Source organism: Oncorhynchus gorbuscha, linkage group LG02, assembly GCF_021184085.1.
Source record: "Oncorhynchus gorbuscha isolate QuinsamMale2020 ecotype Even-year linkage group LG02, OgorEven_v1.0, whole genome shotgun sequence".
Lineage (NCBI taxonomy): Eukaryota > Metazoa > Chordata > Actinopteri > Salmoniformes > Salmonidae > Oncorhynchus > Oncorhynchus gorbuscha.
The window spans coordinates 74,104,692-74,123,273 of NC_060174.1; the positions used below are offsets into that span (position 1 = coordinate 74,104,692).

At 49.7% G+C, this 18,582-nt stretch overlaps 1 protein-coding gene across 2 annotated transcripts in view; it reads left to right on the forward strand.

Moving 5' to 3' along the window:
- LOC124009216 (Down syndrome cell adhesion molecule-like protein 1 homolog) overlaps positions 1-18,582 on the forward strand; it is a 177,175-nt gene that overhangs the window by 137,686 nt on the left and 20,907 nt on the right. For both annotated transcript variants that reach the window (XM_046320786.1, XM_046320796.1), the window contains exons 10-17: positions 6,054-6,173; positions 6,414-6,590; positions 8,476-8,675; positions 8,868-8,964; positions 9,069-9,197; positions 9,311-9,478; positions 9,596-9,666; positions 9,798-10,038. In XM_046320786.1, the coding sequence (XP_046176742.1) occupies positions 6,054-6,173; positions 6,414-6,590; positions 8,476-8,675; positions 8,868-8,964; positions 9,069-9,197; positions 9,311-9,478; positions 9,596-9,666; positions 9,798-10,038 (1,203 nt within the window). The remainder of the gene's footprint in view (positions 1-6,053; positions 6,174-6,413; positions 6,591-8,475; positions 8,676-8,867; positions 8,965-9,068; positions 9,198-9,310; positions 9,479-9,595; positions 9,667-9,797; positions 10,039-18,582) is intronic.

Consider the following 18,582-nt stretch of genomic DNA (forward strand, 5'->3'; position numbering starts at 1 on the left):
GAGATGGGAGGAGGGGAAGAGATGGGAGGAGGGGAAGAGATGGGAGGAGGGGAAGAGATGGGAAGAGATGGGAGGAGGGGAAGAGATGGGAGGAGGGGAAGAGATGGGAGGAGGGGAAGAGATGGGAGGAGGGGGAGATGAGGGGAAGAGATGGGAGGAGGGGAAGAGATGGGAAGAGATGGGAGGAGGGGAAGAGATGGGAAGAGATGGGAGGAGGGGAAGAGATGGGAGGAGGGGAAGAGATGGGAAGAGATGGGAGGAGGGGAAGAGATGGGAGGAGGGGAAGAGATGGGAGGAAGGGAAGAGATGGGAAGAGATGGGAGGAGGGGAAGAGATGGGAGGAGGGGAAGAGATGGGAAGAGATGGGAGGAGGGGGAAGAGATGGGAGGAGATGGGAAGAGATGGGAAGAGATGGGAGGAGGGGAAGAGATGGGAGGAGGGAGAAGAGATGGGAAAGAGATGGGAGGAGGGGAAGAGATGGGAGGAGGGGAAGAGATGGGAAGAGATGGGAGGAAGAGGGGAAGAGATGGGAGGAGATGGGAAGAGATGGGAGGAGAAGAGATGGGAGGAGGGGAAGAGATGGGAAGGATGGGAAGAGATGGGAAGAGATGGGAGGAGGGGAAGAGATGGGAGGAGGGGAAGAGATGGGAAGAGAAGAGATGGGAGGAGGGGAAGAGATGGGAGGAGGGGAAGAGATGGGAAGAGATGGGAGGGGAGGGGAAGAGATGGGAGGAGGGGAAGAGATGGGAAGAGATGGGAGGAGGGGAAGAGATGGGAGGAGGGGAAGAGATGGGAGGGGAAGAGATGGGAGGAGGGAAGAGATGGGAAGAGAGGGGAGATGGGAAGAGGGGAGGAGAAGAGATGGGAGGAGGGGAAGAGATGGGAAGAGATGGGAGGAGGGAAAGAGATGGGAGGAGGGGAAGAGATGGGAAGAGATGGGAGGAGGGGAAGAGATGGGAGGAGGGAAGAGATGGGAAGGAGAGGGGAAGAGATGGGAGAGATGGGAGGAGGGGAAGAGATGGGAGGAGGGGAAGAGATGGGAAGAGATGGGAGGAGGGGAAGAGATGGGAGGAGGGGAAGAGATGGGAAGAGATGGGAGGAGGGGGAAGAGATGGGAGGAGGGAAGAGATGGGAGATGGGAGGAGGGGAAGAGATGGGAGGAGGGGAAGAGATGGGAAGAGATGGGAGGAAGAGATGGGAAGAGATGGGAGGAGGGAAGAGATGGGAGGAGGGGAAGAGATGGGAGGAGGGGAAGAGATGGGATGGGAGGAGGGGAAGAGATGGGAGGAGGGGAAGAGATGGGAAGAGATGGGAGGAGGGGAAGAGATGGGGAAGAGATGGGAGGAAGAGATGGGAGAGGGAAGGATGGGAAGAGATGGGAGGAGGGGAAGAGATGGGAGGAGGGGAAGAGATGGGAAGAGATGGGAGGAGGGGAAGAGATGGGAGGAGGGGAAGATGATGGGAAGAGATGGGAGGAGGGGAAGAGATGGGAGGAAGGAAGAGATGGGAGGAGGGAAGAGATGGGAGGAGGGGAAGAGATGGGAGGATGGGAAGAGATGGGAAGAGATGGGAGGAGGGGAAGAGATGGGAGGAGGGGAAGAGATGGGAAGAAGGGAGAGGGGAAGAGATGGGAGGAGAAGATGGGAGGAGGGAAGAGATGGGAGGAGGGAAGAGATGGGAAGAGATGGGAGGAAAGAGATGGGAGGAGGGGAAGAGATGGGAGGAGAGATGGGAAGAGATGGGAGAGAGGGGAAGAGATGGGAAGGGGGAAAGATGGGAGGAGGGGAAGAGATGGGAGGAGGGGAAGAGATGGGAAGAGAGATGGGAGGAGGGGAAGAGATGGGAGGGGAGAGATGGGAGGAGGGAAGAGATGGGAAGATGGGAGAGATGGGAAGAGATGGGAGGAGAGATGGAAGAGATGGGAGGAGGGGAAGAGATGGGAGGAGGGGAAGAGATGGGAAGAGATGGGAAGGATGGGGAAGAGATGGGAGGAGGGAAGAGATGGGAGGAGGGGAAGAGATGGGAGGAGGGAAGAGATGGGAGGAGAGATGGGAAGAGATGGGAGGAGGGAAGAGATGGGAGATGAGGGGAGGAGGGGAAGAGATGGGAGGAGGGGAAGAGATGGGAGGAGGGGAAGAGATGGGAAGAGATGGGAGGAGGGGAAGAGATGGGAGGAGGGGAAGAGATGGGAAGAGATGGGAGGAGGGGAAGAGATGGGAGGAGGGGAAGAGATGGGAGGAGGGGAAGAGATGGGAGGAGGGGAAGAGATGGGAAGAGATGGGAGGAGATGGGAAGAGATGGGAGGAGGGGAAGAGATGGGAGGAGATGGGAAGAGATGGGAGGAGAGATGGGAGGAGGGAGATGGGAGGAGGGGAAGAGATGGGAGGAGGGGAAGAGATGGGAGGAGGGGAAGAGATGGGAGGAGGGGAAGAGATGGGAAGAGATGGGAGGAGAAGGGAGGATGGGAAGAGATGGGGAAGAAGATGGGAGGAGGGGAAGAGATGGGAAGAGATGGGAGGAGGGGAAGAGATGGGAGGAGGGGAAGAGATGGGGGGAAGAGATGGGAGGAGGGAAGAGATGGGAAGAGATGGGAGAGGGGAGAGATGGGAAGAGAGGGAGGAGATGGGAAGAGATGGGAAGAGAGGGAGGGAAGAGATGGGAGGAGGGAAGGGGAAGGGAGATGGGAAGAGATGGGAGGAGGGGAAGAGATGGGAGGAGGGAGATGGGAGAGATGGGAAGGATGGGAGGAAAGAGATGGGAGGAGGGGAAGAGATGGGAAGAGATGGGAGGAGGGGAAGAAGAGATGGGAGATGGGAGGGGAAGATGGGAGGATGGGAAGAGATGGGAGGGGAAGAGGGGAAGAGATGGGAGGAGGGGAAGAGATGGGAGGAGGGAAGAGATGGGAAGAGATGGGAGGAGGGGGAAGAGATGGGAGGAGGGAAGAGATGGGAGGAGGGATGGGAAGAGATGGGAGGGGAAGATGGGAATGGGAGGAGGGGAAGAGATGGGAGGAGAAGAGATGGGAGGAGGGGAAGAGATGGGAAGAGATGGGAGGAGGGAAGAGATGGGAGAGATGGGAGGAGGGAAGGAAGAGAGAGAGGGGAGGGGAAGGAGGGAGGAGGGAAGAGATGGGAGGAGGGGAAGAGATGGGAAGAGATGGGAGGAGAGGGATGGGAGGAAGAGATGGGAGGATGGGAAGAGATGGGAAGAAGAGAGATGGGAGGAGGGGGAAGAGATGGGAGGAGGGGAAGATGGGAGGATGGGAGAGATGGGAGGAGGGGGAAGAGATGGGAGGAGGGAAGAGATGGGAAGAGATGGGAGGATGGGGAAGAGATGGGAGGAGAAGAGATGGGAGGAGGAGGGGGAAGAGATGGGAAGAGATGGGAGGAGGAAGAGATGGGAGGAGATGGGAAGAGATGGGAGAAGAGATGGGAGGAGGGGAAGAGATGGGAGGAGGGGAAGAGATGGGAAGAGATGGAGGGGGAAGAGATGGGAAGAGATGGGAGGAGGGGAAGAGATGGGAAGAAGAGATGGGAAGAGATGGGAGGAGAGATGGGAAGGGGAAGATGGGAGGAGGGGAAGAGATGGGAGGAGGGGAAGAGATGGGAGGAGGGAAGAGATGGAGGGGGGAAGAGATGGGAAGGAGGGGAAGAGATGGGAGAGATGGGAGGAGATGGGAGGAGGGGAAGAGATGGGAAGAGATGGGAGGAGATGGGAGGAGGGGATGGGAAGAGATGGGAGGAGGGGAAGAGATGGGAGGAAAGGGAAGAGATGGGAGGAGATGGGAGGAGGGAGGGGAAGAGATGGGAGGGGGAAGAGATGGGAAGAGATGGGAAGAGATGGGAGGAGGGGAAGAGATGGGAGAAGGGGAAGAGATGGGAGGAAGAAGAGATGGGAGGAGGGGAAGAGATGGGAGGAAGGGGAAGAGATGGGAAGAGATGGGAGGAGGGGAAGAGATGGGAGGAGGGGAAGAGATGGGAGGAGGGAAGAGATGGGAAGAGATGGGAGGAGGGGAAGAGATGGGAGGAGGGGAAGAGATGGGAGATGGGAGGGAAGAGATGGGAGGAGATGGGAGGAGGGAAGAGATGGGAGGAGGGGAAGAGAGAGGAGGGAGGATGGGAGGGGAAGAGATGGGAAGAGATGGGAGGATGGGGAAGAGATGGGAGGAGGGGAAGAGATGGGAGGATGGGAGGAGGGGAAGAGATGGGAAGAGATGGGAAGGAGGGGAAGAGATGGGAGGAGGAAGAGATGGGAGGAGATGGGAGGATGGGAGAGATGGGAAGAGATGGGAAGAGATGGGAGGAGGGGAAGAGATGGGAGGAGGGAAGAGATGGGAAGAGATGGGAGGAGGGGGAGGAAGAGATGGGAGGAGGAAGAGATGGGAAGGATGGGAAGGGAAGAGATGGGAGGAGGGGAAGAGATGGGAGGAGGGGAAGAGATGGGAAGAGATGGGAGGAGGGGAAGAGATGGGAGGAGGGGAAGAGATGGGAGGAGGGAAGAGAGGGAAGAGATGGGAGGAGGGAAAGAGATGGGAGGAGGGGAAGAGATGGGAAGAGATGGGAGGAGGGGAAGAGATGGGAGGAGGGGAAGAGATGGGAAGAAGATGGGAGGAGGGGAAGAGATGGGAGGAGGGGAAGAGATGGGAAGAGAGGGAGAGGGGAAGAGATGGGAGGAGGGGAAGGGGGAAGAGATGGGAGGAGGGGAAGAGATGGGAGGAAGGGAAGAGATGGGAAGAGATGGGAGGAGGGGAAGAGATGGGAGGAGGGGAAGAGATGGGAGGAGGGGAAGAGATGGGAGGAGAAGAGATGGGAGGAAGAGATGGGAGGAGGGAGGAAGAGATGGGAGGAGGAAGAGGGAGGAAAAGAGATGGGAGGAGGGGAAGAGATGGGAAGAGATGGGAGGAGGGGAGATGGGAGGAGGGGAAGAGATGGGAAGAGATGGGAGGAGGGAAGAGATGGGAGGAGGGGAAGAGATGGGAGGAGGGAAGAGATGGGAGGAGGGAAGAGATGGGATGGGAGGAAGAGATGGGAGGAAGGGAAGATATGGGAAGAGTGGGAAGGATGGGAAGAGGGGAAGAGATGGGAAGAGATGGGAGGAGGGGGAAGAGATGGGAGGAGGGGAAGAGATGGGAAGAGATGGGGAGGGAAGAGGGGAAGAGATGGGAGGAGGATGGGAGGGAAGAGGGAAGAGATGGGAGAGGGGGAAGAGATGGGAGGAAGGGAAGAGATGGGAAGAGATGGGAGGAGGGAAGAGATGGGAGAAGGGAATAATATGGGAAGGGGAATAATAATAATAATATATGCCATTTAGCAGACGAGATCCAAAGCGACTTACAGTCATATGTGCATACATTCTACGATGGGTGGTCCTGGGATCGAACCCACTACCCTGGCGAAGCGCCATGCTCTACCAAGTGGAAGGGATGGGAAGAGATGGGAGGAGGGGAAGAGATGGGAGGAAGGGAAGAGATGGGAAGAGATGGGAGGAGGGGAAGAGATGGGAGGAAGGGAAGAGATGGGAGGAGGGGAAGAGATGGGAAGAGATGGGAGGAGGGGAAGAGATGGGAGGAGGGGAAGAGATGGGAGGAGGGGAAGAGATGGGAGGAGGGGAAGAGATGGGAAGAGATGGGAGGAGGGGAAGAGATGGGAGGAAGGGAAGAGATGGGAAGAGATGGGAGGAGGGGAAGAGATGGGAGGAAGGGAAGAGATGGGAAGAGATGGGAGGAGGGGAAGAGATGGGAGGAGGGGAAGAGATGGGAGGAGGGGAAGAGATGGGAGGAGATGGGAGGAGGGGAAGAGATGGGAGGAGGGGAAGAGATGGGAAGAGATGTGAGGAGGTGGTTTAAAAAAGGTGGTGGGTGAGATGCAGCAAGAGGGTTGAAAAATATGTGGTGTTGAAGAATCAAGGGAAGGGCTGATTGGGTATAAGTGTTATTTGAAATGAATAGTTATTATTGGTGAATAATGAAGAACCTCCACCATTTTAGAGATGTTATCATGTATAATGACTGTTATTCTATACTGATTGTAACCAATATACCTTTTTCACCTCAGTTCCCCCTCGCTTTGTGGTACAGCCTAACAACCAGGATGGGATCTATGGGAAGGCAGGAGTACTCAACTGCTCTGTGGAGGGATACCCTCCTCCCAAAGTCATGTGGAAACATGCCAAAGGTAAAGACCCTGCAGCACTGACATCAACTAACTAACTGTCTACTTTTCCATTCATCTTAGTAAAATAACTTGTCCAAAAATACATAATCATTTTCATCATCAATTCAAATTGATGATGAAAGAGACAATTAGACCATTTTTGTATTTTTATTCTCTACTGTAACATCATAATGTAGATGAGAAACCATGACCACTATGGGTGACTTTGAGTTGGCCTGTCCGTGCCGTTCCTCCATGTAGGTATAGGGAACCCCCAGCAGTACCACCCTGTGCCTCTGACTGGTCGGATCCAGATCATGGGGAACGGCTCCCTGCTGATCCGTCATGTCCTGGAGGATGACCGGGGATACTACCTCTGTCAGGCCTCCAACGGAGTGGGCTCTGACATCAGCAAGAGCATGGTTCTTACTGTCAAGAGTGAGTAGCCTCTCTCTCTCTCTCTCTCTCTCTCTCTCTCTCTCTCTCTCTCTCTCTCTCTCTCTCTCTCTCTCTCTCTCTCTCTCTCTCTCTCAGGCCTCTGAGCTTGGTCCTCTCCCTCCTGTTTCTCCCTCTCTCCTGGCTGAGCTTGGTTCTCCTCTCTGTTTGACTCCAGGCCCTGAGCTTGGTTCTCCCCTCCTGTTTGACCCAGGCCCTGGCTGAGCTTGGTTCTCCCCTCCTGTTTGACCCAGGCCCTGGCTGAGCTTGGTTCTCCCCTCCTGTTTGACCCAGGCCCTGGCTGAGCTTGGTTCTCCCCTCCTGTTTGACCCAGGCCCAGTGTCTTGGCTGTCCTGTGTGTCCTGTGTGTCCTGGCTGTCCTGTGTGTCCTGTGTGTCCTGGCTGTCCTGTGTGTCCTGTGTGTCCTGGCTGTCCTGTGTGTCCTGGCTGTCCTGTGTGTCCTGTGTGTCCTGGCTGTCCTGTGTGTCCTGTGTGTCCTGTCCTGGCTGTCCTGTGTGTCCTGTGCTGTCCTGTGTGTCCTGTGTGTCCTGGCCGTCCTGTGTGTCCTGTGTGTCCTGGCTGTCCTGTGTGTCCTGGCTGTCCTGTGTGTCCTGTGTGTCCTGGCTGTCCTGTGTGTCCTGGCTGTCCTGTGTGTCCTGTGTGTCCTGGCTGTCCTGTGTGTCCTGTGTGTCCTGGCTGTCCTGTGTGTCCTGGCTGTCCTGTGTGTCCTGTGTGTCCTGGCTGTCCTGTGTGTCCTGTGTGTCCTGGCTGTCCTGTGTGTCCTGTGTGTCCTGGCTGTCCTGTGTGTCCTGTGTGTCCTGTGTGTCCTGGCTGTCCTGTGTGTCCTGTGTGTCCTGGCTGTCCTGTGTGTCCTGTGTGTCCTGGCTGTCCTGTGTGTCCTGTGTGTCCTGTGTGTCCTGTGTGTCCTGGCTGTCCCTGTGTGTCCTGTGTGTCCTGGCTGTCCTGTGTGTCCTGTGTGTCCTGGCTGTCCTGTGTGTCCTGTCTGTCCTGTGTGTCCTGTCTGTCCTGTGTGTCCTGTCTGTCCTGTGTGTCTTGGCTGTCCTGTCTGTCCTGTGTGTCTTGGCTGTCCTGTCTGTCCTGTGTGTCTTGGCTGTCCTGTCTGTCCTGTGTGTCTTGGCTGTCCTGTCTGTCCTGTGTGTGGTTTGAAGAAAAGAAAGGTTCTGATGTATGCACACATGACTGTAAGTCGCTTTGGATAAAAGCGTCTGCTAAATGGCATATATTATTATTATTATATTAATTGGTGATGAAAACAAAACAGCAGGAACCCCTCAGATCAATAACCCATGCCGGCGGAGAGGAAGAGGGGAGGAGGAGAGAGGTGGGGAAGAGAGGAGGAGGAGGAGAGAGGTGGGGAAGAGAGGAGGAGAGAGGAGAGAGGTGGGGAAGAGAGGAGGGGAGAGAGAGAGTGGGGAAGAGAGGAGGAGGAGAGAGGAGGAGGAGAGAGGTGGGGAAGAGAGGAGGAGGAGAGAGTGGGGAAGAGAGGAGGAGGAGAGAGGTGGGGAAGAGAGGAGGAGGAGAGGTGGGGAAGAGAGGAGGAGGAGAGAGGTGGGGAAGAGAGGAGGAGGAGAGAGGTGGGGAAGAGAGGAGGAGGAGAGAGGTGGGGAAGAGAGGAGGAGGAGAGAGGTGGGGAAGAGAGGAGGGGGGGGAAGGGAGGGGAGAGAGGTGGGGAAGAGAGGAGGGGGGGCGGGAGGGCCACGAGGGCTCGGAGCGTGAAATGAAAACAGATAGTGATGGAGGGTCAATTTCTATTTTCTACACACCTGTACAGTTCCTTGATTTTTCAAATACCCATCCCTCTTTCCTTCTCTCATTTTGCCATATCTATTTATAATATTCATGAATATCTCTCTGTGTGTGTCTCCAGTTCCAGCCATGATCACGTCACACCCCAACACCACTATGGCCATCAAGGGCCAGGTGAAGGAGCTGAACTGCACAGCGCGGGGAGAGCAGCCCATCATCATCCGCTGGGAGAGGGGCGACACCGTCATCGACGCCGAGAGGAACCCCCGCTACTCCATCACCATCAACAAGAAAGGGGACGAGGTCATCTCCACGCTCAAGGTTAGACACTGATGAAAGAGGGCAAAATATTGAGAGAGAATTGAAATTGAAGAGCATTAGAATTTAGAACAGAGCTCAATTAAGTTGAGATGAAAGTACTAAAGGGTACAGTAGTGTATGCTGGGTAGTTTTGACCACTAAATATTCCATGCCGTCTCTCTGTCTTCTATGTGTGTTGCTGTCCCCATGCAGCTGAAGCCAGCAGAGCGCGGGGACTCAGTCTTCTTCTCCTGCCACGCCATCAACTCATATGGAGAGGGGCGAGGACTCATCCAGCTTACCGTGCAAGGTGCCTATCTCTCGCACTCTGCTATTACTGCACATAGGCTCACTGTTGGCCGACCAGCGATTGAGGTCAAATTGATACCTAACATCCTCCACTCACACACACAGAGCCTCCTGACCCTCCTGAGTTGGAGGTGAGAGAGGTGAAGGACCGCAGTATGAACCTGCGCTGGATCCAGAGGTTCGACGGCAACAGCATCATCACCAGCTACGACATTGAGTATAAGAACAAGTCTGGTACGAGTCCAACCAGTCCAACCCTGTAAACCCTCGCATCCCTATTGTCCTCAATCTAACTCCCTTTTCTCTGGTCCTCTAATGTCCTCTCTATCTGCTTCTATTTGTTACAGATACTTGGGATCACAAGTACACCACCAGGAACATCTCCCCCACTAACAACCAGGCTAACATCGTGGAGCTGCACCCTGCCTGTGTCTACAGCATCCGCATGTACTCCTTCAACAAGATCGGACGCAGCCAGCCTAGCAAGGAGCTCACCATCAGCACTGAGGAAGCACGTAAGTCTAACACACACTAATATATACACACACACACACGCACAAACACACCCCTAATTAAAATGCTGTCTTGTTTGGTGTCATTGAAACCCTCATTTCAACATCTCACGTCAACAGAACCTGATGGGCCCCCTATGGACGTGATCCTCCATCCAATGACGTCGCAGAGCATACGGGTCACATGGAGGGTAAACGTCATTAACCATCATGCCTCTTTTCCTTCATGCTATAATACCATAACAACTGAGACATACAAAATAACCATCATTGATCTCCAGTCAGCGTCCTGACAGAGCTGTCCTCTGCCTCTCCCTCTCAGGCCCCCAGGAAGGAGCTTCAGAACGGGGTGATCCGGGGCTACCAGATTGGTTACCGTGAGAACGGGCCGGGCAGTAACGGCCAGTACAGCATTGTGGAGATGAAGGCCACAGGGGACAGCGAGGTGTACACTCTGGACAACTTGAAGAAGTTTGCCCAGTATGGAGTGGTGGTCCAGGCCTTCAACAGGGCTGGTACTGGCCCCTCTAGCAGTGAGATCAACGCTACCACACTGGAGGATGGTAAGACTGGAGGGAGGGAGCTAGACTTGAGGTTGTGTGGTAGGGAGGGATGGTGAATGCAGAGAGAGAGAGAGAGAGAGAGAGAGAGAGAGAGAGAAGAGAGAGAGAGAGAGAGAGAGAGAGAGAGAGAGAGAAAGTGAGAGAGAGATAGAGAGAGAGAGAGAGGGCGGGTTGGTGATGGGAGGAGATTCATACTCTGCTTGTAATCATTATTATTTATTTGTATAGTGCTTTTCGATACAGGTAGCGAAGTGCTTCACATCATAAAATAATACAATGAAAGTGCAATCAAAGAAACAAAGACAGGAGGAAGGAGAATGAAACAAGACGGCTCATTCAAATCACACATTAAAAGCACCTTTATAAAAGTGGGTCTTCAGAAGGGATTTCAAAAGATGCACTGAATCTGCGAGCCTGATCTGCTCTGGCAGAACATTCCAAAGTCTAGGGGCCCTAATGGCAAATGTCTGGTCTCCTTTCGTTTTCAACCTGGACTTGGAATGATCAACAGGTCCCTTCAGAGGATCTCCGGCTGCGTCCTGGCTCGTAGGGAGATAAAGGATCTGAGATATAGGACGGGGCTAAACCAAGCCTAGGCTTAAACGTGACTGGTAGCCAAGCTAAAATAGGTGTGGTAATATGGTAACATTCTGTTAAAAGCCGAGCTGCAGCATTTTGTAGATGATGGAGTGATTTCTGAGACATGTCTACAACGAGCTACAGTAATCTAGTTGTGAGGAAATAAAAGCAAGTATAACTTTGCCAGATCAGTGACTGAAATAAAAGACATAGCTATATTTTTTAGATGATAAAAGCAGTACTTGCAGTTCAAGGTTTAGGTAAAGGGTCAAAGAAGACACCAAGGCTTTTGTCAGTAGTTTTGACTTTGGTAGACAAATGACCAAGGTCATTTACAATCTGGGTTCTAGCAAGGTGGGGGCCAAATACAACAACCTAAGATTTATTCTCATGAGCTGGAGAAAATTGTCCGACATCCAACATTTGATGTCAGCAAGAGACATGTGAAGTGTAGCCACACTAGCTTGGTCACTGGGTCTGATAGAGCTGTGTGTCATCCGCATAACAGAACAGGTGGATTTGTTTAACTTGCCGACAGGAATAGAAAATAGAGATGCGCCAATAAGAATAGAGATGCACCATGCATTGATTCAGTTGTGCAAACACACTCTCACACACACAGCCTCTGAGACAAAATGGAGGAGATGAACATGCAGCACATCCCCCATCACTCTCCAGTTCTAATTAGCTCCCTCATTAGACTTAGAGAGAGAGGCCCATTACTCTATGAATATGCTTGGCCACTCTGCCTCTCTCTCTTCCTTCCCCTCTCTCTTCTTCACTGGTTTCCTCTGTATTCCCTTTCAATTCACACCCTTTCTTTTTTTATCATTCAATGTGTTTTTCTCCTCAATCTCTCTCCCCTTGCTTTCATTGGGGAATCCCCCTGTCTCATTCTCTCAATACTCTCTTTTTTCATCTTTACATCAGACAGACAGACAACATCTTCGTCCCTCCCTCTCCCCTGTGTGTGCAGCCTTAATGACAGAGCTAGATGTAGATCCTGATTATGATAATGGTAGTGATAACTAAAACACACGCAGAATGTCTGTCTGTCTGCCGCTGCTGCTTCTACAGCTGCAATTATCACACAGCTGGACACATTGTCCTCTGTCCACACGCGTCTGCTTCTTACCCTCCGTCTGCATCTCATCAACATCCTTCATGTTAACTCTTATCAGTCCAGTCTGCATCTCATCAACATCCTTCATGTTAACCCTTATCCTCCATCTGCATCTCATCAACATCCTTCATGTTAACCCTTATCCTCAGTCTGCATCTCATCAACATCCTTCATGTTAACCATTATCATCAGTCTGCATCTCATCAACATCCTTCATGTTAACCCTTATACTCCATCTGCATCTCATCAACATCCTTCATGTTAACCATTATCCTCCATCTGCATCTCATCAACATCCTTCATGTTAACCATTATCCTCCATCTGCATCTCATCAACATCCTTCATGTTAACCCTTATCCTCCATCTGCATCTCATCAACATCCTTCATGTTAACCCTTATCCTCCATCTGCATCTCATCAACATCCTTCATGTTAACCCTTATCCTCAGTCTGCATCTCATCAACATCCTTCATGTTAACCCTTATCCTCCGACTGCATCTCATCAACATCCTTCATGTTAACCCTTATCAGTCCAGTCTGCATCTCATCAACATCCTTCATGTTGACCCTTATCCTCTGTCTGCATCTCATCAACATCCTTCATGTTAACCCTTATCCTCTGTCTGCATCTCATCAACATCCTTCATGTTAACCATTAATCTCCATCTGCATCTCATCAACATCCTTCATGTTAACCCTTATCCTCCATCTGCATCTCATCAACATCCTTCATGTTAACCTTATCCTCCATCTGCATCTCATCAACATCCTTCATGTTAACCCTTATCCTCAGTCTGCATCTCATCAACATCCTTCATGTTAACCCTTATCAGTCCAGTCTGCATCTCATCAACATCCTTCATGTTAACCCTTATCAGTCCAGTCTGCATCTCATCAACATCCTTCAGGTTAACCCTTATCCTCTGTCTGCATCTCATCAACATCCTTCATGTTAACCATTAATCTCCATCTGCATCTCATCAACATCCTTCATGTTAACCCTTATCCTCCATCTGCATCTCATCAACATCCTTCATGTTGACCCTTATCCTCTGTCTGCATCTCATCAACATCCTTCATGTTAACCCTATCCTCTGTCTGCATCTCATCAACATCCTTCATGTTAACCCTTATCCTCCGACTGCATCTCATCAACATCCTTCATGTTAACCCTTATCCTCTGTCTGCATCTCATCAACATCCGTCATGTTAACCCTTATCCTCCGACTGCATCTCATCAACATCCTTCATGTTGACCCTTATCCTCCGACTGCATCTCATCAACATCCTTCATGTTGACCCTTATCCTCTGTCTGCATCTCATCAACATCCTTCATGTTAACCCTTATCCTCTGTCTGCATCTCATCAACGTCCTTCATGTTAACCCTTATCAGTCCAGTCTGCATCTCATCAACATCCTTCATGTTAACCCTTATCCTCAGTCTGCATCTCATCAACATCCTTCATGTTATCCCTTATCAGTCCAGTCTGCATCTCATCAACATCCTTCATGTTAACCCTTATCCTCCGTCTGCATCTCATCAACATCCTTCATGTTAACCCTTATCCTCTGTCTGCATCTCATCAACATCCTTCATGTTGACCCTTATCCTCAGTCTGCATCTCATCAACGTCCTTCATGTTGACCCTTATCAGTCCAGTCTGCATCTCATCAACATCCTTCATGTTAACCCTTATCCTCCGTCTGCATCTCATCAACATCCTTCATGTTAACCCTTATCCTCTGTCTGCATCTCATCAACATCCTTCATGTTGACCCTTATCCTCTGTCTGCATCTCATCAACATCCTTCATGTTAACCCTTATCCTCCGTCTGCATCTCATCAACATCCTTCATGTTAACCCTTATCCTCTGTCTGCATCTCATCAACATCCTTCATGTTGACCCTTATCCTCTGTCTGCATCTCATCAACATCCTTCATGTTAACCCTTATCCTCCGTCTGCATCTCATCAACATCCTTCATGTTGACCCTTATCCTCCGTCTGCATCTCATCAACATCCTTCATGTTAACCCTTATCCTCCGTCTGCATCTCATCAACATCCTTCATGTTAACCCTTATCCTCCGTCTGCATCTCATCAACATCCTTCATGTTAACCCTTATCCTCAGTCTGCATCTCATCAACATCCTTCATGTTAACCCTTATCCTCCGACTGCATCTCATCAACATCCTTCATGTTAACCCTTATCAGTCCAGTCTGCATCTCATCAACATCCTTCATGTTGACCCTTATCCTCTGTCTGCATCTCATCAACATCCTTCATGTTAACCCTTATCCTCTGTCTGCATCTCATCAACATCCTTCATGTTGACCCTTATCCAGTCTGCATCTCATTAACATCCTTCATGTTAACCCTTATCCTCCGACTGCATCTCATCAACATCCTTCATGTTAACCCTTATCCTCTGTCTGCATCTCATCAACATCCTTCATGTTAACCCTTATCCTCCGACTGCATCTCATCAACATCCTTCATGTTGACCCTTATCCTCCGACTGCATCTCATCAACATCCTTCATGTTGACCCTTATCCTCTGTCTGCATCTCATCAACATCCTTCATGTTAACCCTTATCCTCTGTCTGCATCTCATCAACGTCCTTCATGTTAACCCTTATCAGTCCAGTCTGCATCTCATCAACATCCTTCATGTTAACCCTTATCCTCAGTCTGCATCTCATCAACATCCTTCATGTTAACCCTTATCCTCCGTCTGCATCTCATCAACATCCTTCATGTTAACCCTTATCCTCTGTCTGCATCTCATCAACATCCTTCATGTTGACCCTTATCCTCAGTCTGCATCTCATCAACGTCCTTCATGTTGACCCTTATCAGTCCAGTCTGCATCTCATCAACATCCTTCATGTTAACCATTAATCTCCATCTGCATCTCATCAACATCCTTCATGTTAACCCTTATCCTCAGTCTGCATCTCATCAACATCCTTCATGTTAACCCTTATCCTCCGACTGCATCTCATCAACATCCTTCATGTTAACCCTTATCAGTCCAGTCTGCATCTCATCAACATCCTTCCTGTTGACCCTTATCCTCTGTCTGCATCTCATCAACATCCTTCATGTTAACCCTTATCCTCTGTCTGCATCTCATCAACATCCTTCATGTTAACCATTAATCTCCATCTGCATCTCATCAACATCCTTCATGTTAACCCTTATCCTCCATCTGCATCTCATCAACATCCTTCATGTTAACCCTTATCCTCCATCTGCATCTCATCAACATCCTTCATGTTAACCCTTATCCTCAGTCTGCATCTCATCAACATCCTTCATGTTAACCCTTATCAGTCCAGTCTGCATCTCATCAACATCCTTCATGTTAACCCTTCAGTCCAGTCTGCATCTCATCAACATCCTTCAGGTTAACCCTTATCCTCTGTCTGCATCTCATCAACATCCTTCATGTTAACCATTAATCTCCATCTGCATCTCATCAACATCCTTCATGTTAACCCTTATCCTCCATCTGCATCTCATCAACATCCTTCATGTTGACCCTTATCCTCTGTCTGCATCTCATCAACATCCTTCATGTTAACCCTTATCCTCTGTCTGCATCTCATCAACATCCTTCATGTTAACCCTTATCCTCCGACTGCATCTCATCAACATCCTTCATGTTAACCCTTATCCTCTGTCTGCATCTCATCAACATCCGTCATGTTAACCCTTATCCTCCGACTGCATCTCATCAACATCCTTCATGTTGACCCTTATCCTCCGACTGCATCTCATCAACATCCTTCATGTTGACCCTTATCCTCTGTCTGCATCTCATCAACATCCTTCATGTTAACCCGATCCTCTGTCTGCATCTCATCAACGTCCTTCATGTTAACCCTTATCAGTCCAGTCTGCATCTCATCAACATCCTTCATGTTAACCCTTATCCTCAGTCTGCATCTCATCAACATCCTTCATGTTATCCCTTATCAGTCCAGTCTGCATCTCATCAACATCCTTCATGTTAACCCTTATCCTCCGTCTGCATCTCATCAACATCCTTCATGTTAACCCTTATCCTCTGTCTGCATCTCATCAACATCCTTCATGTTGACCCTGATCCTCAGTCTGCATCTCATCAACGCCCTTCATGTTGACCCTTATCAGTCCAGTCTGCATCTCATCAACATCCTTCATGTTAACCCTTATCCTCCGTCTGCATCTCATCAACATCCTTCATGTTAACCCTTATCCTCTGTCTGCATCTCATCAACATCCTTCATGTTGACCCTATCCTCTGTCTGCATCTCATCAACATCCTTCATGTTAACCCTGACCGTCTGCATCTCATCAACATCCTTCATGTTAACCCTTATCCTCTGTCTGCATCTCATCAACATCCTTCATGTTGACCCTTATCCTCTGTCTGTCTGCATCTCATCAACATCCTTCATGTTAACCCTTATCCTCCGTCTGCATCTCATCAACATCCTTCATGTTGACCCTTATCCTCCGTCTGCATCTCATCAACATCCTTCATGTTAACCCTTATCCTCCGTCTGCATCTCATCAACATCCTTCATGTTAACCCTTATCCTCCGTCTGCATCTCATCAACATCCTTCATGTTAACCCTTATCAGTCCAGTCTGCATCTCATCAACATCCTTCATGTTGACCCTTATCCTCTGTCTGCATCTCATCAACATCCTTCATGTTAACCCTTATCCTCTGTCTGCATCTCATCAACATCCTTCATGTTGACCCTTATCCTCTGTCTGCATCTCATTAACATCCTTCATGTTAACCCTTATCCTCCGACTGCATCTCATCAACATCCTTCATGTTAACCCTTATCCTCTGTCTGCATCTCATCAACATCCTTCATGTTAACCCTTATCCTCCGACTGCATCTCATCAACATCCTTCATGTTGACCCTTATCCTCCGACTGCATCTCATCAACATCCTTCATGTTGACCCTTATCCTCTGTCTGCATCTCATCAACATCCTTCATGTTAACCCTTATCCTCTGTCTGCATCTCATCAACGTCCTTCATGTTAACCCTTATCAGTCCAGTCTTTTTCTCATCAACATCCTTCATGTTAACCCTTATCCTCAGTCTGCATCTCATCAACATCCTTCATGTTAACCCTTATCCTCCGTCTGCATCTCATCAACATCCTTCATGTTAACCCTTATCCTCTGTCTGCATCTCATCAACATCCTTCATGTTGACCCTTATCCTCAGTCTGCATCTCATCAACGTCCTTCATGTTGACCCTTATCAGTCCAGTCTGCATCTCATCAACATCCTTCATGTTGACCCTTATCCTCTGTCTGCATCTCATCAACATCCTTCATGTTGACCCTTATCCTCTGTCTGCATCTCATCAACATCCTTCATGTTAACCCTTATCCTCCATCTGCATCTCATCAACATCCTTCATGTTAACCCTTATCCTCTGTCTGCATCTCATCAACATCCTTCATGTTGACCCTTTTCCTCTGTCTGCATCTCATCAACATCCTTCATGTTAACCCTTATCCTCCGTCTGCATCTCATCAACATCCTTCATGTTAACCCTTATCCTCCGTCTGCATCTCATCAACATCCTTCATGTTAACCCTTATCCTCCGTCTGCATCTCATCAACATCCTTCATGTTGACCCTTATCAGTCCAGTCTGCATCTCATCAACATCCTTCATGTTAACCCTTATCCTCTGTCTGCATCTCATCAACATCCTTCATGTTAACCCTTATCCTCTGTCTGCATCTCATCAACATCCTTCATGTTGACCCTTATCCTCTGTCTGCATCTCATCAACATCCTTCATGTTGACCCTTATCAGTCCAGTCTGCATCTCATCAACGTCCTTCATGTTGACCCTTATCCTCTGTCTGCATCTCATCAACATCCTTCATGTTAACCCTTATCCTCTGTCTGCATCTCATCAACATCCTTCATGTTGACCCTTATCCTCTGTCTGCATCTCATCAACATCCTTCATGTTAACCCTTATCCTCTGTCTGCATCTCATCAACATCCTTCATGTTGACCCTTATCCTCTGTCTGCATCTCATCAACATCCTTCATGTTAACCCTTATCCTCCGTCTGCATCTCATCAACATCCTTCATGTTAACCCTTATCCTCTGTCTGCATCTCATCAACATCCTTCATGTTGACCCTTATCCTCTGTCTGCATCTCATCAACATCCTTCATGTTAACCCTTATCCTCCGTCTGCATCTCATCAACATCCTTCATGTTAACCCTTATCCTCCGTCTGCATCTCATCAACATCCTTCATGTTAACCCTTATCCTCTGTCTGCATCTCATCAACATCCTTCATGTTAACCCTTATCCTCTATCTGCATCTCATCAACGTCCTTCATGTTAACTCTTATCAGTCCAGTCTGCATCTCGTCAACATCGTTCATGTTAACCCTTATCCTCCATCTGCATCTCATCAACATCCTTCATGTTAACCCTTATCCTCAGTCTGCATCTCATCAACATCCTTCATGTTAACCATTATCATCAGTCTGCATCTCATCAACATCCTTCATGTTAACCCTTATACTCCATCTGCATCTCATCAACATCCTTCATGTTAACCATTATCCTCCATCTGCATCTCATCAACATCCTTCATGTTAACCCTTATCCTCCATCTGCATCTCATCAACATCCTTCATGTTAACCCTTATCCTCCATCTGCATCTCATCAACATCCTTCATGTTAACCCTTATCCTCAGTCTGCATCTCATCAACATCCTTCATGTTAACCCTTATCCTCCGACTGCATCTCATCAACATCCTTCATGTTAACCCTTAT